We start from the raw sequence: 18368 nt of genomic DNA, 5'->3' as shown, positions 1-18368 counted from the left end.
GGAATTCATTATTCCTCCGAGACCAAGTTTTCAGCCTGCCGTGCAGTGGCGTCGTCCGCGATCACGACGGGAACTTTAAATTCTATAAACAAAGCGACTCGTCGGATAAGAGCGTCGGGGAAGGAGAAAGGGAGAGATTGAGACGTCCGCGAAAGCGACGAGGAGGGAATGAGGGGGTTACGCAACCGTCGTCGTCGCGGCGCGATGAAAAAAGGGGGTGATCGAGGAGGGGGAGAGCCTCGACGGCGAAACACGCCAGCGCGACGTAGTACACGTTTTGATATATGGCAAGATGGCCGGATGGGCCCAGCTGTGGTGATATCGGTCGTGAGACGTTCCCGCTCGCATTTGAAGAAGAAGCTGCGATACGAGTCCGTTCCGCTGCAGGAGTACCGGGGATCCAAGCAGAATCGTCCCGCCCCTCAAATGGTGAGTGTCGACGTCGACTCGACCGTTTTCCACCCCTCGATTTTTACGCGCGTACCGGCGCCGACCTCGCGTCTGCTAGGCGCGCCGATTTTGAACGATCGGCTCGCACGTCCGGCGGGTCGCGGAGGATCCTCCCATGTCCCCCCGAAACGGAGTTTCACCGTTTGGAAACACTCCCTCGACGGTCTGACATATTAATATCGTCATAAATATTCGTCGAGAACGCGGCGAGAGGGAAGAGAGGTGCCGATTCCGAGCGATCGGCTCGATACACGTGCGAGTGTCTGCGCGAATCCTCGCGGGGCTACGCGCTTTAAATAATCCGAATCGTTACTCCGGACGATTACTCACAAACGTATATCTTTACTTTTTTTTTTTGTTTTTCCTTTTCGTCTTTTCGTTCGATTAGATAGAACGGCGCGTGTCAATAACGACGATACGGAGAGATCGAGACGAGTGCGAGACGGGTGGAAATTTTACGCCGAAATTTTATAACCGATAATAATTTTATGTTTCACAGTAAAATTATTATCGAATCGAAAACAAGCGTGTTCGGCGGGATGAAGACGAGACGCGGTCAGGGTGTGAAAAGTCCGCCTTGAGCTCGTTTTTATCTTCTACGTATCGTAGAAAGAGACGATAGCATTCCCATCGGTGTAGCAAGTATATTTTTGTTAAGTTCAGTGTATTCTTCGATTTGTATGGATTAAGCGATAAAAATCGAGTTATCTTGACGATTAACCACGATGCGTCAATAGAGTCTTTGATAGAGGCGCATAGATACGTCGCGCTGACGATTAAGTTATGTATTCTTTGTCCGGTCGCCTCGGATGATCTTCGCTTCCACTCGATTAGTCGGTACGAATATTCGCGGTCACCCGGTCTCCCTTTCGGCGATAAAAGTAAAAAATTCCGTTGCATCACCCGGCTACGATGCAACACGTGCTTCAATTATCTCGTCCCGAAATGTTCCCGGGAAAAGCACGGTGGAAATCCTCCCGTGATTATCACAGAAAAATTTATCGTGGCAATACACACGTCACGCCGATAATCTTCGTAAGACTTCGATTTATCTAATCTGTCGTCGATTGACTACCAAACTGTCGAGGTTGCCGATATCGAGGATTCGGTAGTAATCTCTCTTTGCATGCGAATAATAAAACGTGAATCGGTGCGGGATCCGTTGAATCTCGAGCGTTAATTGCGCTCGCCGTTCACAGCTTTGTTTTCGCGCGAAGATTATTTATATATATATTATATATGATATATATTACGATTTATATATATTAAATTATGTATCTGTGCTCCTTAAAGGTAAAGAATCGTATCTCCAGCTTTTGTCAAAATGGAGTAAACACATTTTTCACTATAACAGGAGCTTAAATTGTTTAATGGTAAAGCGTCTTGTCTATTATTACTAGTTCCTAAGATACAACGTTTTGTAAAAGTCGGATTGAAGATTTTTATAGTGCCTAATTTTTAAACCTAATTTTAAAAGGTAGGGGAGATCGAGGCTCGTTGGCTCAGTTTTCACAATTTCGGCATTTAATTTTTTAAACAACTAATTATCATGATTAAACAGTACTAATGTGATAGAGAGAACCTTTCTCTACATTTTCATGCTAGGAACGATCCTGTATACTGTATTATAGCTTCTTCTACATACGTTGATTTCAGTCATTTTATTATAATAAATTAGTGTTATTCCTCAAAATAACATGTCGTATAGTAACGGAAACTTTTCTTTTAACTAATATAATACGTCATTTTGATTTACTTCTCAAGCTGAAGAACATTATTAATACGATATTTTGAAACGCTCGAAAATTTACTTGCCACCTCTTGAATCAGAGTTTTCTCTTTTTTTTTATTGTAATACTTGTTTGATTTAAATAAAACTTTGGACAAAGTACTTATATGTCATAAAAGAGATGTTTTGTGATAACTATTCCATCGTTTCTTTCGCCAAATACATAAAGTATAAACGGAACGCAATGCCAACTTGCCTTTTGTGCCAACGAGTCTTGTGTCCGGTCTCCCCTGCAGAGTGTTATTGGCAGTTGCACTAAACATGTCAGAGTTAAATTACTTTATTGAAAACTTAATAAATCAAGTTACTACTTTTATTTTATATTTAAAAGAAATATATCGTTTTCCTACTTAAAACTTTAAACCTGTTTTCTCTGAATTCATATAATAAATGCGGAGATACGATTCTTCACCTCTAAGGTACACATGTATTAAATAAACTATACATAAGTATATGTATGTACACTACTTAATAATATATATAGAAACGAGAGAGACTATTAATTTAGTCTCAATCTAATTTAATTTTTTCACGAATATCAACATATTGAATAAGTCTTTTTTTTTTCAACCGAACTTTTTACATCCCGCAGTCTAGTGTCTAGTAAATAACCGCAAGAGACACGATCGGTGTCTCTTTCCGTCCTCTCGCGCGCATTTTTCCTCGAATTAAGGCGTCACTATTGTGAATGATCGAGTTTCATATATACTACGAATACGATCTATGTCGGATCGGATTTGTGGTTATTTTATGGACGCTGAGAAGAGGTGTCCGATTGAATTATTTCTAAAAATGTAAAAATACATTACGTGTGACTGCGTCATGCAGCCCTTCGGAGGGGCGGAGCCCATCGATATCACCGTAAAATATTAAAGTATCTTCCCATTTTATTAATAGTTGCTTTCCATTTGCATCAAAACTCAGATAATTCTCACTTGTGACGTCATAACTCAGTTAAATGCACGTTCTTTTTGCATGCTGGCAAGTGAGATTCAACTGAGTTTTTATCTACAATCAAGCACAATCGAGCCATTGCTTTAATGAATCTAATAGACTCGAACATTAAAAGTGAGGCTATGGACCTGTATTATTATACGATAGCTTTGTCACCGAAATAAGCAGGTAAATACAAAATGAGTATAAAATACTCACATATCTGAGTGACTCAGATCACTTGAGTGTAAATGGAAAGCAACTAATATATCATTTCTCAGACTTGACGGAAGTTATTCCTATACAATAATTATCAGGATTCAGGAATATCAATCTTTTACCAAACACGCATTAAGATAGTCTTGTTCAATTCAATATAGATGACACGCGCGCGCGAGCACGCAAATTTGACCGTTATTATTTACACTTAATTTATATATTTACTATTTATTCTTGAGAAGTTTTCAACATTTTGTCGTGGCTATTTTGTCACGATGTAGTCGGGAAGAAGCCGTTTCACGTATCGACAAAGGTGACCGCAAAGTCCGCGAAATGCATGCAGGGGTTAGTCGTAAAACTGCGCATGTAAAATTTAAGATACTTTCTATATATGAGTAGCGAAACACGCTACGTGCAACCGGGACATCTTTGGCGAATACGTCTGCAGCATTGATCTGCACTTTTTCGATTTTCAGATAATAAAAATAACGTCGATCAGGCTACTGTCCACACAGTAGATAGAACGTGGTAATGTTGCGTGCCGATATATTTAAATTCAAATGTAATCGAGTTTATGTAAAAATTGCATTTATCGCGCCGCGCTTCACCTTCGCGTAAATTGCGCGAAACGACTTTCGAATGAATCATTAAGATACCTATCGAGAAAACAAGCTTAACAAACATTTCGTCAATGCATTGTCGCTTATCATTATTGTCTCTCTATCAAACTCGAACTCCGCTACTGTGTTCTCGTTGCGTATCGTTGTCTCACGAACTCGTGATTCACACCTAATCTTAGTATCGTAATTAAGATCGTTTTCCCATTACAATAAGATCGCGATCTCAATATAATCGCTAGATAAATCCCTCATATCCATTAACTTTTAATAATTTTAATATTATATACGCAACTGTTTGGATCGGACACGTCAATTATTTTTCAGCGTTCGAATAACTTGTCAGATTGTTTATATTTTCTGAAAATAAAAAATTTTATTTTCAAAAAATAAGAAATAAGAAATTTTATTTTCAGAACAATCATATCCAATAACATATCTGACATTTACATGTTTCTTTTCTGCATTTGCTAAACGCGCTACTTAAATTAATGCAGCTTAACTTTCAAGCAAACTGCATCTTATTGAAACGTCATTCGTTGTCACTTCAGGGATATCTGTGTTAATCTTAATTAGCAATTATCTTGTCCCATCCGCTCTCCTGTAGGCTAGGATTACCGTGCATCGCTGCATCACGGTGGCAAATGTGCCGTTTGAATAAAACGCTTATTGTAATTCACTGATAATCTGGCGGATAAGCGCATTTGGCGATTCACGCAACTCTCTCTCTCTTTCCGCAACTGCGTAAGTAATGTAACATTTAATCAAACTACTTCGTCATCATAAGTTTAAAAAAGGAGGATTTACTTCCTCTCGATATCTGTTTATAAAACAACCGATCACTTTTAATTCCGATAGGAATTAATGGCTTTTTAGTTACCGTTCTTTAGGAGAACGCTGTTCCTTTTCTTTTGCACCCTCTTGTAGTTTATTAACCTTTCACTTCAGATTATACATTTTTACCGAGTAATATCGATTTTTTCCTTAAAAAAAAAAACGAATATTTATCGAATAACTAAGTAGTTGAGCAAAATACGCGGCGACGATTCTTATCTACATTACGTACGAGACGACACACGCGTTAAACGGCGGTGAAAGGTCACGCCGATTCCCGAAATTAACATATATCGAGATGAAAACAGATTCTTTTCTGTTGGAACTAAGTTAAATCTCTAGGGCTCGGATACCAATATTAGATAATATTTATTTATTGACAATATTGACATGGGGTCGTAATCTTCTATAATTTCGTCGAAAAAAATAGATTATTGATCAATATAAAATTGTAATTTCTATTATAATCATATAATTTATTTTTATATTTTTTTTTATATTTCAAATAATATGGTTATATGGTCGTTTATGGATTTTACGTTATGGGAACGAAAATTGCAAAGTTTACTGCGTAATAGACATAAATCATTTTATCGTCACGTGGGATATTGTAACACCCCAAATTACGATTGCATCAGTTATTGTCACGTAGAATATTGTAACACACCAAATTATACGATTGCATCACGTATACTTTGTCTTTTCGACAGCTATTATTAGCACGTCTATATCCGCCGACCGGTAATAAAGATTAAAAATGTCACGTTGGTCAGCAAGTCAACAATTTAATCATATTAGATTAGAACATTCTAGCTTTCTTTAAGCTCATGTATAATGCGAATTCTTGTCGAGTATAAACATTGATCGATCCTCGAACAAATTATCTTAACTTTTAACTTTTTGCCTATTTCGAACCGAATTAATGAACATAATTAATGGACATAAATCAGATTGTTTGTTTCTTAATCAACATTCGTCGTGTAACAGATATTCCCTGGAATCGTGTCGTCAAAACTACGTAAGTGTGGCTCGCTCATTCAAAACAATTGCGTCGTCGGTCTCTTAAGCGCCAGTCAGGGACTAGCGCGCGTAGCATTGTATAATGTTTATCTCATTCTTATAATTAGTTATCACGTTACGTTCATTTGCGCTTGTCTAAATGAACGGGGATTGTTGTGTTTCTAATTCCGGCTGACGTGACGCGTACTATTTCCCATCTATTCCGGAATAGATATCACTTGACATCGTTTCGTTCTTTTCCTCCGCGTTTTCGCAACGTTTCCACGCTTATTTATAGCGATTGATATATCGAATTGGTTCATCTTCGCGTGGCGCGTAATTAACAGTAATCGTCGAAGTGCAATGTAAATTGCAAGTTAATCCGACCGTTTTGTCGCAATGTAACGTAAGTATGTATATTTAATCAGGTTGTCGCGATACGCGGTATGGCGAACTGCAACACCATTCGCGATGTATCAGTTTGTGTCACCGATATATATTATATTTCTCCCTCCGATACGGAGTATTCCTGCCGAAGGACGTATACCGAACCGATCGGGGATCGGGGCGAACGCGTAATCGTGTCACGGGGGATCGGTGTAACTCGATTATGCGGCTTCGCGGCGGGAAAGAATACCGCGGCGATGAAACCGCGGAACACACGGGCATATCCCAGGTTCGTTTCGCGTCGATCGTAACCGCGGGGTGTAACAACTACGAGGATTTGCGTTGTTATTCCCGTTACATGATCGCCTCTCGTGATCGTCTCTTCTGCTCTTGGAACTTGGAACAAGACACGAAAATAATCCCACTGACGTAATTTCGACGTAATTTCTCGGTAGGATGGCGAAACTGGTGTAATCTTCGATAAACTAACCGGCGACAACCGGATAACGCGACCGTGATTTTTCACTTTTATTTTTTATTCTCCCATTCATTGACGGATTTTCTTATTGGTCCAGTGCCCCCGTTCTGCCCATTCAGTTCTTAACGACAGATATCTGTCGTTATCGTTATATTGTAGTCGCGCAGGTTTTGTCATATATTATACCTGTGCGACGACAATGTAATAACGATAACGACCCTGTCGTTGAGAGTTACAGAATCAGGAACCAGGAACCAGGCGGTTGGTACGTGGTCCACCTAAAGCGATGCAGCGACCAGGGCGATCGATAACGCGTAAACAGCGCGGTGTTTCTCTCTTCTGCGGTAGTGGTGGATCATAAATTCTTTGCTAAACGAAAACAAACAAACCGAGAAACGGCGTGAGCCCTTCGATATTGATAACTGGAGTGACGGAACGATAATTTCAGGATTGTTTCAGCATTTGAATCTCGGATTCTAATGTAGGCAGAGATAAAGTAGCAGAGTTTCTACACGGATCCACCCCAAACAGCACCATGTCCAAAATCGAGACATGAAACGTCTTAAAGACGTCGCGGCGTCGTTAAGACGTCTTTTAGCCATCATTTCGTAAAACGTTTTATGTCTTGGTTTTGGACATGCGTGCTGTCTGGGACGATATTCATAACCGCGTAGGGTTTTTGGAGGTTGGTGAACTCGGTGAACTATGGTCCAGCCGCATGTCGCAGTCCTCTCTTCGTCGTCGTCCATCGTCGTCGTCGTCGTCTTCGTGACGGCGCCTTCCTCCTCCTCCTCCTCCTCCTCCTCCTTCCCGTATTTCTCTCTGTATACGCACATCACAAAAAACGATCACGCTCACAAGGCGCCTAGCATTTTTTGTAGGCGCCTCGCTCGCTCCGATAACATGGCAGACGATAACGTCCGGGCTAATCCAATAAATGCTGGGACTTTGCACTTATCCGACGCACACTGTCCGTTACTATCGTTCCCTTACGGCCACGATTTACGAATTTCTCCTCGATCGTTGCATCATCGCGAAATCACGCACAAGTTCCCGGCTGTTACCGTTGAACCGGCGCAAAAAAGCAGCGGAAAAGCGAGAATTAGAGATCGTATAATATCGTCGAGTCATCGTCGAGCGGCTCGCGATTACGAACTGGAGCACATATAATAAGACAACGTATAAATATGTCGCCACGATAGCGTAAAATAGTAGAAGAAACAGAAAGACGTTCTCCTCGTGCCTATAGTACACTTCTCTTTTGCCGCCACGCGAGATCTCGATATGGTCTCCTGATAAATATTAATGTGCGTCGGGGATAGAGTTGGCTGCGCAGTGGCTAGATCCGTGGTGCAGTGTATTACGAAAAACTCGATCGGACGTCGCACGCGTGTTACGAAAGGGTAAATATAAGCCTGTCCGATTCTCTCTGGTCGAGATTCGAATTCGACATGCTGGACCGAAATGTGGTGCTCGTGCTGCGCACGAGGCAGGAGAGAACCGAGAGGCGTTTGAGGCACAAGAAGGAAGCGAATCCGCCGCCGATGGAGCCGCCCGCGCTTCTGTTGAACAATAATCACCTGTACCTCGATCTCAACATGAATTTCAGCGAGAATTGCAAGCAGGAGGCAGCTAGAGACGCTAGAAGAAAGGTGGGTCCGATTTCTCTCTCTCTCTCTCTCTCTTTCTCTCTCTCGTGCCACGCGCGAATCGCGTTACAGATTTCAGCTCGCGCTTTTAGCTCGACACCCGCGTGAACTAGCTATTAAATCGCGTTTATTAAGAACACCTTTCACCGTCGATTACGCGACCTGTGGGCGCCTCGACGAGCGCGCATCGTAACGCGATTTCTCACGAAAACGTTGCCCCGGGTCCTCTCAGGGATACATCTGTTTTCTACCGCAAGTTGTATAGTTGATATAATTATCGAGAGATACTTTCTCCGACTTACTTGGCTGGAACACTATTATCGCAATAAGATCTGTCTTTGGCGGTGTGTGGGACGTTACAATTAGATTAGATGTATAATTCGTCACTAACTACCGGAACGTCGATTTTACTCGTGACGTAATACGTTACGTCGATGGGAAGTGGAGAAGGCTCCTTCCTGTTGGCATTCTTCGAATCGTGCGCGTACTACAGAAGGAATTTTATTTCTTACGAACAATACTACTGATTTATAATATTCTTCAGGTTTTACTTATGTCTGTTCCATCTTCCGATTCGATACTCATACATACGGAGAAAAAGTCTAAAAATAAAGGAACGTTAAGAAAAAGAAAAGAACTTTGCTAATTTTGGTGAGAACTTGCTGTCATTTTTAAGATAAAAATTATTTAATTGCTGACAAGTCAAAACTGTACGGCAGGTGCTCTAAAATTTCAAAACTCAAATTTTGATTATACTATTTTATTTTGTTAGCCACGTGAGGTTGGGCATTGAACTCGAAAGCTTATTGTTAAGCGTATAGATATTGATAAGACTGTCATTCAGAAAAATGCCTTCAACAAAACCTCTTAGAAAAGAATAGGCAAAGATGTTCATTTTCCACATATATCCCTTCACTTCCCGGGCGAGAATTATCTCTTCCTGATAATTACGCAAACGAGAGGCTCCTGCGTGTCTTTGTAACCGTGCACGCTACAAGTCTGTCGCAAGTGTAAGGACGTTATGAATATCTGAGGTTGTTGACCAACGTGTCCTGCAACTTCTCTCCCCTGTGTGTCATTCTATACCGGCGGTTTGTGAGTCTTGCCACACGTATTTCTTTGTACGTACTTTCTATAGAGGGGAAACTGATCCGCGTTCGTCGCGCGTAGGTACGTGTGCACAATGTAATAACGTAATGATTCGGTAGGAACTGTGTTCGATAATGATCATCGATTTAGGAATCACGTTTGACGATCTTCATCGTATTTTCGAAATTATTTGGAATTCTTATATTGTGAATGCACGTTTCATACACATTAACTCTGCCAACTTTTCTTAATTAATATTTAATTAATGACATACAAGGAGATGTGAGTTAAGACGTTATTGCAGCAAATCCGATAGTGGAAAATTATGACTTATCTGAAATGTATTAGATAATTAATATTAATATTGTTATATGGCTAGTAATTAATTCACAAATTCTGGATACAGAATTTACATCTTGCGTATATACTGTGATATCTATTAAAATAAAAAACAAATCCGTATAGTGCTTCTACTATTTCAATTAAAATCTTTTATATCTAAAGATTAACGTGTAGCGATTGAGAAATATGCTTATCGAGATGCATCGCGTACGGCGTAAAAGGAGAACAAACGAAATGAATCGACAACGCACGCGTAATCACGCATGTCCAATTAAGATTACGAGCTGAAAAGATTCGCTCTAATCTTCGCATTAGTGCTATATTATCGCATTATTTCTTTATCGGCGGCTGATCCGTCACGGCTAATTAATTGTTAGAATAAAGACCCGGTTTAATTAGAGAATCAAACGCGCCTGTGAGGCACGCGTGAATTCCATCGAACGGTTTATAAATCGTTGCAATGCATCGTCACGTTGCATTATAAAATCGGAAGTTGAAATCGGACAGAGGCAATCTCCGACTTTGCCGAAGTACGGCAATTTGCTTGATTTTATTCAATATACCGATGGTGTGTACGATTAAAAGCCATTTAAACGATCTCGACCGAGTGAAAATTTCCATATTTTTAACGAACGTTATTTGCGGAAGATGATGAAAGTTGCGTGCACTATTTCGTTACGCGACGTAATGTTAACGCATACTTATAAATATTCTAAATAATTTGCTCGCATTTGCATTATTTGCGCTTATCAAACTACAGTGGATTTTATATAATGCGTCTATTGCGCGCGACATAGTTCAACTCCCCTAAAGGGAAGTTTATGGCAAAGCCACACGCTCAAAATACGTAGACAGGAATGAATCCGAGGGCAACGATATATATATATATATATATATATATATACATTAATTGTTGCAAAGATACAGATATGTATAGATACATTCAAAGAAAAACTTACAAGACAACTGCAAAGGTGGACACACGGTTTACATACACGCGTACATACGGATTCTTCATACAAAGAATATGAGACCGGTACGTAGCGAGTAACGTGGTGGGAGATACTTGCATGCCCCACCCCCATTAGCCCCTCATATTTTTATATCAACATCTAGTGCGGCTCAGGACGCCGTTGAGCCTGCAGTTTCTTCAGTCGTCTTGTATAAAATTTTCTCATTTTTTTTCAAATTTAATATTATTAACATTTCTTTATTTGTTATGCTGACTGTGAATTTGTGCTTTTTGACATCTAATATTTTAATTAGTGCTCCACAAGGTGGTTCCTGTTGTACATGTTAAGGTACTGCCTATAGTGTATTGTGAAAATTTTTAGAGAAATAGTGCTCGTACAGTGCGTGAAATAATCGTATAATGATATTATAATCCTGAATGCCTGAAATTGTTCAAAATCCTTAAATTTTTCCTTACACTGTTATTTACCAGTCCATAAAAATGTATGTGCATTTTACAAAAGCAAGAAAAATAAACTAGCTCGCTCCATCCTTTAAATTCCATCCAGGCTTGAATGGCAGCTACTGCATCTTTCATTGTTTAACAATTATCCAGTAAAAAATCCGATCGTCGTTGACCGCAGTTATTTTTCGGTCCTCGGTTTCTTCTCAGTCGTTCCAGTATTCGCGCAGAGAAAACTCGTTGCGCGTCTAAGAAGGTAGAGAAGAGGGATAAGTGAATTATCCGTTCGAGGCTGATCGAACATCGGTGGAATTTTAAGGTTTCTCAGCGCACGACTGGGAAGCCAAAACAGTGTTCTGCGAGCAAAGTGAGACGGAAAGCGTTCGTACGGCAAAGTATAAAAAAAAAATCAGCCCTACGACATCATCTCTTTTTCTCTATTCATCCATTCATCGTGTCTTAAATCGTGACGCGATTTTTCGCGAAAATCATGGATCGCAACGAAAACACGAACGAGGGTGGCAGTTCACCCGACACGGTGATCGCGCGCTCCTCGTCGGAGGAAGAGAAGCGGAAGTCGGTCGTGGCCAGCACCTCTGGCGAATACATCACCGTGGGCGACAGCAGTTCCAGTCTCGACACCCTGACCGGCGGCAGCGTCGCGACCCTCTCTTCCAGCGCCAACGCGGATGACCGAAAGAAGGGTAAATTTGGCGCGTTCAAGAGCAGCCTTCGCGAGGGTAACTTATTTAAAATCAAGAAGAAGACGCGTGAAACCGACGTATCGTCCTCCTTCGAGGCAGAGCAGCGTGATAAAGGTTAATCTCGACGTGTTCGATGAACTTTCCGCTTCTTATTTACGAGATAGACAACGAATGACGAAGAATGCATGAGCTATTTATGAATCATATCTTTTTAAGATTTACTTTTCGAGTCTTTTAGTTTCTTCATTTTTCTTTAATATTATTAATTATAAAATTGGAATGGGACGCGTATTATTTCGTTCTTATCCGAGAGCAAAGTTCTTAAACAGCTTTTCCTTGACTCGCGATTCCCTTCCGCTTCAGAGATATCTCAGCAGCAGCAATCGCAACGGCTCGAGGACGAGAAAGAGCCGAAATTGACGACCGACGCGCTTTCCAGCGCGGCTCTGAAGAAGAAGAAAAAGAAGTCGCATTCGCTGGTGCGCAAGCTGAGCCTAAATAAATTTCGCATGTCCTCGGAACAGCAAGAGCCGCGACACACTCCGGAGGGAGGTAATAGTAGCCGATCGCAAAGCCAGTCCTCACAAGAGTCGCCCGTTCACACATACGCTCGTGCCGCGAAAAGAGAGAACGACGACGCCCTGGAGAGGGAAAAGGGGGTAAAAGAGGAGATTAAGAAACCAGAAAAGCTCGAGAAATCGACGAAGACCGTCAGCGTAGTGCAACGCATATCGCCGTCGCTGACCATCAAGAGCTTTGCGGGAACCGTTCAGCAGGGTGAGCCTTGTATGGATGCTATGGGTCGCGATTGCAAAACCTGCACGAAACTTGAAAGGGCGGAAGATTCCGCGATATTCGCTTTTTAACGACGATTTCATTCAGTCTTTGACGTATTTTTATGAAATAAATTCTGGGAGATATGCGTTTGCAGTTTTTTGAAAGATAAAATCTAGAGATACGTATGCATTGAAAAAAAATATGTCTGGATTTTATTTCTGAGAAACGCAGGTGCGCACATCTCTTCAAATTTTATTTCTTTCCTTTATGTCGATGCTTGTCTCATTTTATTTTCAACCTTCTCGTAACAAACGCACGTAGAACTGCACGATTATTGGCAACCGCATATAGCAAAGCACCGTAGCAACGTTGTAACCGCTGAAAGCTACTTGAGATCATATACGAAAAACCGACCGTAAAAACGTTTCTCCATACAGCCGCGCATCATCAAATTTCTCCGGACACTGAACGACAGTCGCAACAGGAGAATCAAGATAACGCCTCACCTTTCGATAAACGATGCAGCTCGACACTCCCATACGCGTTGTCGAGATGGCCGGAGCCTAGCGAGACGAAGCCCGCGGAGGATCCAGCGGCCAGGAGAGGCAAGGTAAAGACGAAATACGATTCGGAATCCTCTGAATGTGTGCCGTCGACATCGTCGCCCGTCGAGATTCGCCGTAAGCTGTCGTTGCTCGAGGAGAAGCGAGCGATATTTCAGCGACGCTTCTTCGATTCGGAATCCAAGGACGCGACGCGCTCGGACGAGACGGTGATCAACGTTAACACCCGCGGCAAATTATCAAGTACCGACAGCAACGAGTTCCTTCAACAGCTGGAAGAGGAAAGGAAGAATAAAGTGCGGCACATTAGCGTGAGGACCTTCGACACGTTCTCCACTTTCGACAATACCCTCGACGAGGAGGATCTCTCGGAGGATTACGACAATACAGGCAGCAATTATCGCAGACTTTACAACGTCATGGCACCCGTGGCAGTCGTGGACCACCTTGAGGTGAGATGCATCGCGGTAGGTGCGGTATAGGGTTGTCTCCGTTGACGTTACGAACGTCTGATGTTTTGCGACATTGAATGGCGATATTGAATTGCGAAACGCGATGAAATATATATGTTACGCGTATAATGTATGATCGGCTTCGTCGTGTTGGAAATACGATAGCCTGGATCATTCCACGTTGACGCATTTGCAGCCACAATCAACAAAGCTCTGCGTAACTAGAATTGATAGGAAGAAGAAATAAGTACTTAAAATTACTTTTAAGTTTCTCTCTTGAGAAACTTGAAGAAAATACCGAATTTTTTATATCTATATCTGTACCTTAGAGGTAAAGGTAAAATCGTATATGTCCATTTTTGTACATTCGGAGAAATTAGGTTTAAAATTTTAAATAGGGAAATAATGTATATTTTTTTAGATATAAAATAAAAGTAGTAACTTGATTTATTAAGTTTTCAATTAAGTAATTTAACTGTGGCATGTATAATACAATTTAGCACAATTGCCATGCTTTAAAAATTAGGCACTATAAAAATTTTCAATAGAACTTTTTCTAAACCTTATATCTTAGGAACTAGTAATAATAGATATAATTAAGACGCTTTACCACTATACAACTTAAGCTGTCCTGTTATATTGAAAAATGTATTAACTCCATTTTGACAAAAACTGGAGATACGCGATTCTTTACCTCTAAGATACAGACATATATTCATTCGTAGAAAAGTTCTTGACGTGGATCGATTTATACTCCAATATTAAACACGAGAGGATATACACTTAGCGAACCAACAGCGAATGCGAACGTTCGGATATTCGCGTTTTTGCTCCTAGGTTGTTTGTTCTTTCTTTCGATTGCACCAAATACTAGAATTCGACCAGATTCGGTGTTTGCTGCATGTAGCAATTTGAAATTTTTGATTATATCTGTTGAACAATGACAACAAACGTTTACGTTCGCTGTTTGTTCGGTGTTTGTTCGCTAAGTGTATGTGGCTCTAGAGACTCTCCTGCTAATCCAGTCAAACGCTGCGGTACGCGTTTGCGGTACCTTTCTGATACCGATCCGCTTATATTTCTGCCCCTTTGGATCTTGCGCGTTACCTCGTCTGGTTACGGAGTTTCGAATTACGTGGTTATTTCGCGCGTTCTATCTATCGTCTACGTTTCAGAGGGAAAAAATGCGCGATTATATAGATAACCGAAGTTGCTCGAAATCAGGAGAATCAAATAGAAGATAATCCGTTCGCTTCGAAAATTCATCATCGAAATAGAAAGTCAATCATGTCAAAAGATGGTCCGTCACACTATTGATGTCTCTTCGAATTCGATGGCGATTATTCAGATTGCTGATAATACATTCATTAAGACGCGAGAGGCTTATTGTTGTATTTATAGTTCTTGTGCAGTCCCCCCACGACCGTACTCGGGGATCATTCTCCCATCATGCAAGTCTCTCAGTTCATTTCGTTCACGCGAGCTGCAGCAGCGAGATCATTCGCGAGGAACGTAATTATTTCCAGTCTCTAACAAGCGTACAGGCACCTAGAAAGTCGCGCGTAAACATGGACGTCGAATTAAAAATTTGGCGAAATTTAGAAACGTTCGATTTCGGCAAGTGGAAGGTGCAACCGAAAGAATGGAAGTGGCTCGGGGTTCGTCAAAAATATTTGCGTTTCTAAAAAAAAAATTATTTTATTTATATTTTCCGTATCTATATAAGCGATATTTAATAATTATCCAATTATTTGTGATAAATCATGTGTGTATTTTCTTCCTCTTTACGATTAATAAAACGTATTCAGCGTCGTTGGTTGTTATCTATCAAGTTAATGCGCTGCCTATGAAAATGGGGAGAAAAGCAGCGTCATCCCGAGTGCATTATATCTTGAAAAAAAAGATTGTTTCTTCAAGAAAAAAAAGTATTTTACGTTCAAATGTTTATTGTATTTCCTTTTGCTGTTTCAGTCGTCGTCGAATAATGCACCCAACCTCGGAGTAAGCGAGAAACGGGAGCACTTGTACAAAATATTAGTAATCGGCGAGCTCGGGGCGGGGAAAACGTCTATCATCAAACGATACGTGCATCAATTCTTCTCCCAACATTATCGCGCGACGATTGGCGTCGACTTCGCGCTCAAAGTCCTGAACTGGGATCCGCATACCATCATCAGACTGCAGTTATGGGATATCGCAGGTCAATAGTAACTCACAACCTCCTTTTATTTTTGGAGCTAATAATGGAACATAATACTCGGGACAGTTAGATTAACATACACATGCATAGTTCTTATTTCCTATTTACTGACAAACATCTTAGATATCTCAAACGCTTCTAAAATTGTCTAATTAATAGTTTAAACCATAGCCGAGTTATTATACGCGAATAATATAATTTTATTTAAATGTGTTTATTCAATATTTAATATTTTATTTAATATTAAAATTAGTTAAGTTTAATAAACTTAACTAATCTTCATATTTAATGATCTGTCTAGGTCAAGAAAGGTTCGGGAACATGACCAGAGTTTACTATAAGGAAGCCGTAGGTGCTTTCATAGTATTCGACGTGACGAGGAGCGCGACGCTGGACGCTGTGGTGAAATGGAAACAAGACCTGGATTCAAAAGTGCAGCTTCCTGATGGATCAGCGATACCGTGCGTTCTACTGGCGAATAAGTGCGATCAGCAAAAGGAAGGTCTGGTTAACTCGCCCGCCAAGATGGACGAATACTGTAAAGAGAAGAACTTCTCCGGCTGGTTTGAAACCTCGGCGAAAGAGAATATTAACATCGAGGAAGCAGCCAAATTTCTCGTCAATAAAGTAAGAGATATTTCACATTACTTTTCTTTCATGTTAAATCATAAATGTAGAGAAGCAGACCTCTTAAAAATGAAATATGCGATCGTGAATAATTCTGACTTAAAAGTAAGATGGATATATTAATATTCGGTGAAGACTTTGTGTCATATAATCAAGCTTAAGTTTACTATGCCTGTTGCTTATGCGTGACGTACGACGGATTAATTATTGACGTCTTTCGCCCTAGAAGTGATCGACTTATGATGCATAATTAATTAATCAACGTGAAACCAATCAGCATCTCTGACATCTGCGTGTCAAACTTGCGATCGGACGATTGCTATTATTGCTTCACTCAATGTTTCAGCGCATATATTAATTTGGTTGTGCCTATTAATATTAAATATATGTAAAATGTTTGTTTCAGATACTTCAAAACGATCAGGTTATAAAAGACAACGGTGTCCAAGACCAGACGGACGGCGAGAGATTCGCGTTGAATCAATCGCCGACGAGCTCCAAAAAATCCTGCAGCTGCTGACGAATAGGCAAATTGTCGAATTCAAGTTCGAATTCTCGGTCACGATTTTCCATTTATCAACCTCAATGTATCTTCGTAGATGCCATGAGAATCATAATTTTCTACACTTTGCCATTCTTCGTAGTAGGAAGCATCTGCTTATTCTCCAACGAGAATCTTTTATGAAAATTATTTGGGTCTGTCAATCCAAATCATTTTCAGATATATACAGCGTAAGAAAGCCATAATTTAAGGGTAATAGTTAAATAAATTTTTTAATATTCCTCTAAACAGTGCTTTTATAACGATATAATGACAAGATTACCGATGTGCATTTTTTCTTAATAAATTGACACGTGCATTTAAATATTATTTTAATTCGAGTAGATTTGTATATAACGCTGCTTTCTGTGTCTGCTCAAAATTGTGTGAATAACTGCTATTCATACAAATGCTTCTAGCATCATTAATAGCAAGAATTGAGAATCTTGTGCGTATATGTGTGGTAAAGAGCGTAATACTATTTATTGTTATTTGGTTAATTAAATTGATCCCACACATATATACACATACTATGAATTCGATAAAAACAAAATATACTTTTAATTGTTTTCTCGTTCGATTTACAGTACGCTTCCTATCTATACTTCCATTTCGCTGTTAATTATACTGATTGAATTCAGTATTTTACTGATTAAATTCAGTTGTCGACAACATTGTGCCTCCTTTCGCACAATCGCAGTTATTTACACAAGACAGCTGATTGTAATTAGAACGTCAAACGATCGATTTTATGTAATACGCGTTTAGGCAAATTTGCTGATAGCATTGCAATATTTGGACTGAAATTCAGGGTGAAAGATGAAAAATAAGAATGTTTAATGTATCGCTTCTCGCGTCGAGGGAAAAAGTGTAGAGATATATAATGTTCTTGATATAGATCTACGTACAGAAGCATACGTGTGTTATAGTAAGTAAGGTATATATCGAGAGCGGCATATATACGTATATGTATACATCGTGCATTGTAAATAATTCAGATTTTACATTAATGATCTTCACCTTTCGAGCGATGTTCGCATGTTTGCACTTTTATATAATATGATTTAATAACGCGGCGCATATATCTCGTTATTGCAGAAAAAATTGTAGATATATATACATACATATAATATTTTATATATGTTATTTCCGAGGCATAATATATCTGATACGCTATTGTACTATCTAACAGTAACAATAGCAACATACCTGCCTATTTTTAGTCTTTTTGTATAAATACAAGACATAATTACAAAACAATGTTTAACTGTATTAAATTTGTTAATATCAAAGTATATTGTTGG

General features: G+C 39.9%; 1 protein-coding gene across 6 annotated transcripts; it reads left to right on the top strand.

The window, feature by feature from the left end:
* Positions 1-253: 253 nt before the first annotated feature.
* On the top strand, positions 254-18351 carry LOC112452762 (ras-related protein Rab-32). Of its 6 annotated transcripts, none has more exons than XM_025013152.1 (6): positions 10765-12018; positions 12268-12681; positions 13119-13696; positions 15668-15896; positions 16198-16523; positions 16930-18351. In XM_025013152.1, exons 1-6 carry the CDS (start codon positions 11691-11693, stop codon positions 17041-17043), a joined length of 1989 nt encoding a protein of 662 aa, XP_024868920.1. In that variant the 5' UTR covers positions 10765-11690; the 3' UTR covers positions 17044-18351. The 6 variants fall into 6 exon arrangements, with proteins under 6 accessions (XP_024868954.1, XP_024868947.1, XP_024868920.1 ...); XM_025013161.1 differs by having other exon boundaries at positions 10769-12018; positions 13119-13291; XM_025013186.1 differs by lacking the exons at positions 10765-12018; positions 12268-12681; positions 13119-13696 and adding an exon at positions 254-429.
* Positions 18352-18368: the final 17 nt, after the last annotated feature.

Source organism: Temnothorax curvispinosus, unplaced genomic scaffold, assembly GCF_003070985.1.
Source record: "Temnothorax curvispinosus isolate PA1 unplaced genomic scaffold, ASM307098v1 QBEX01000305.1, whole genome shotgun sequence".
NCBI lineage: Eukaryota > Metazoa > Arthropoda > Insecta > Hymenoptera > Formicidae > Temnothorax > Temnothorax curvispinosus.
This window is presented reverse-complemented; position numbering and strand designations above follow the sequence as displayed.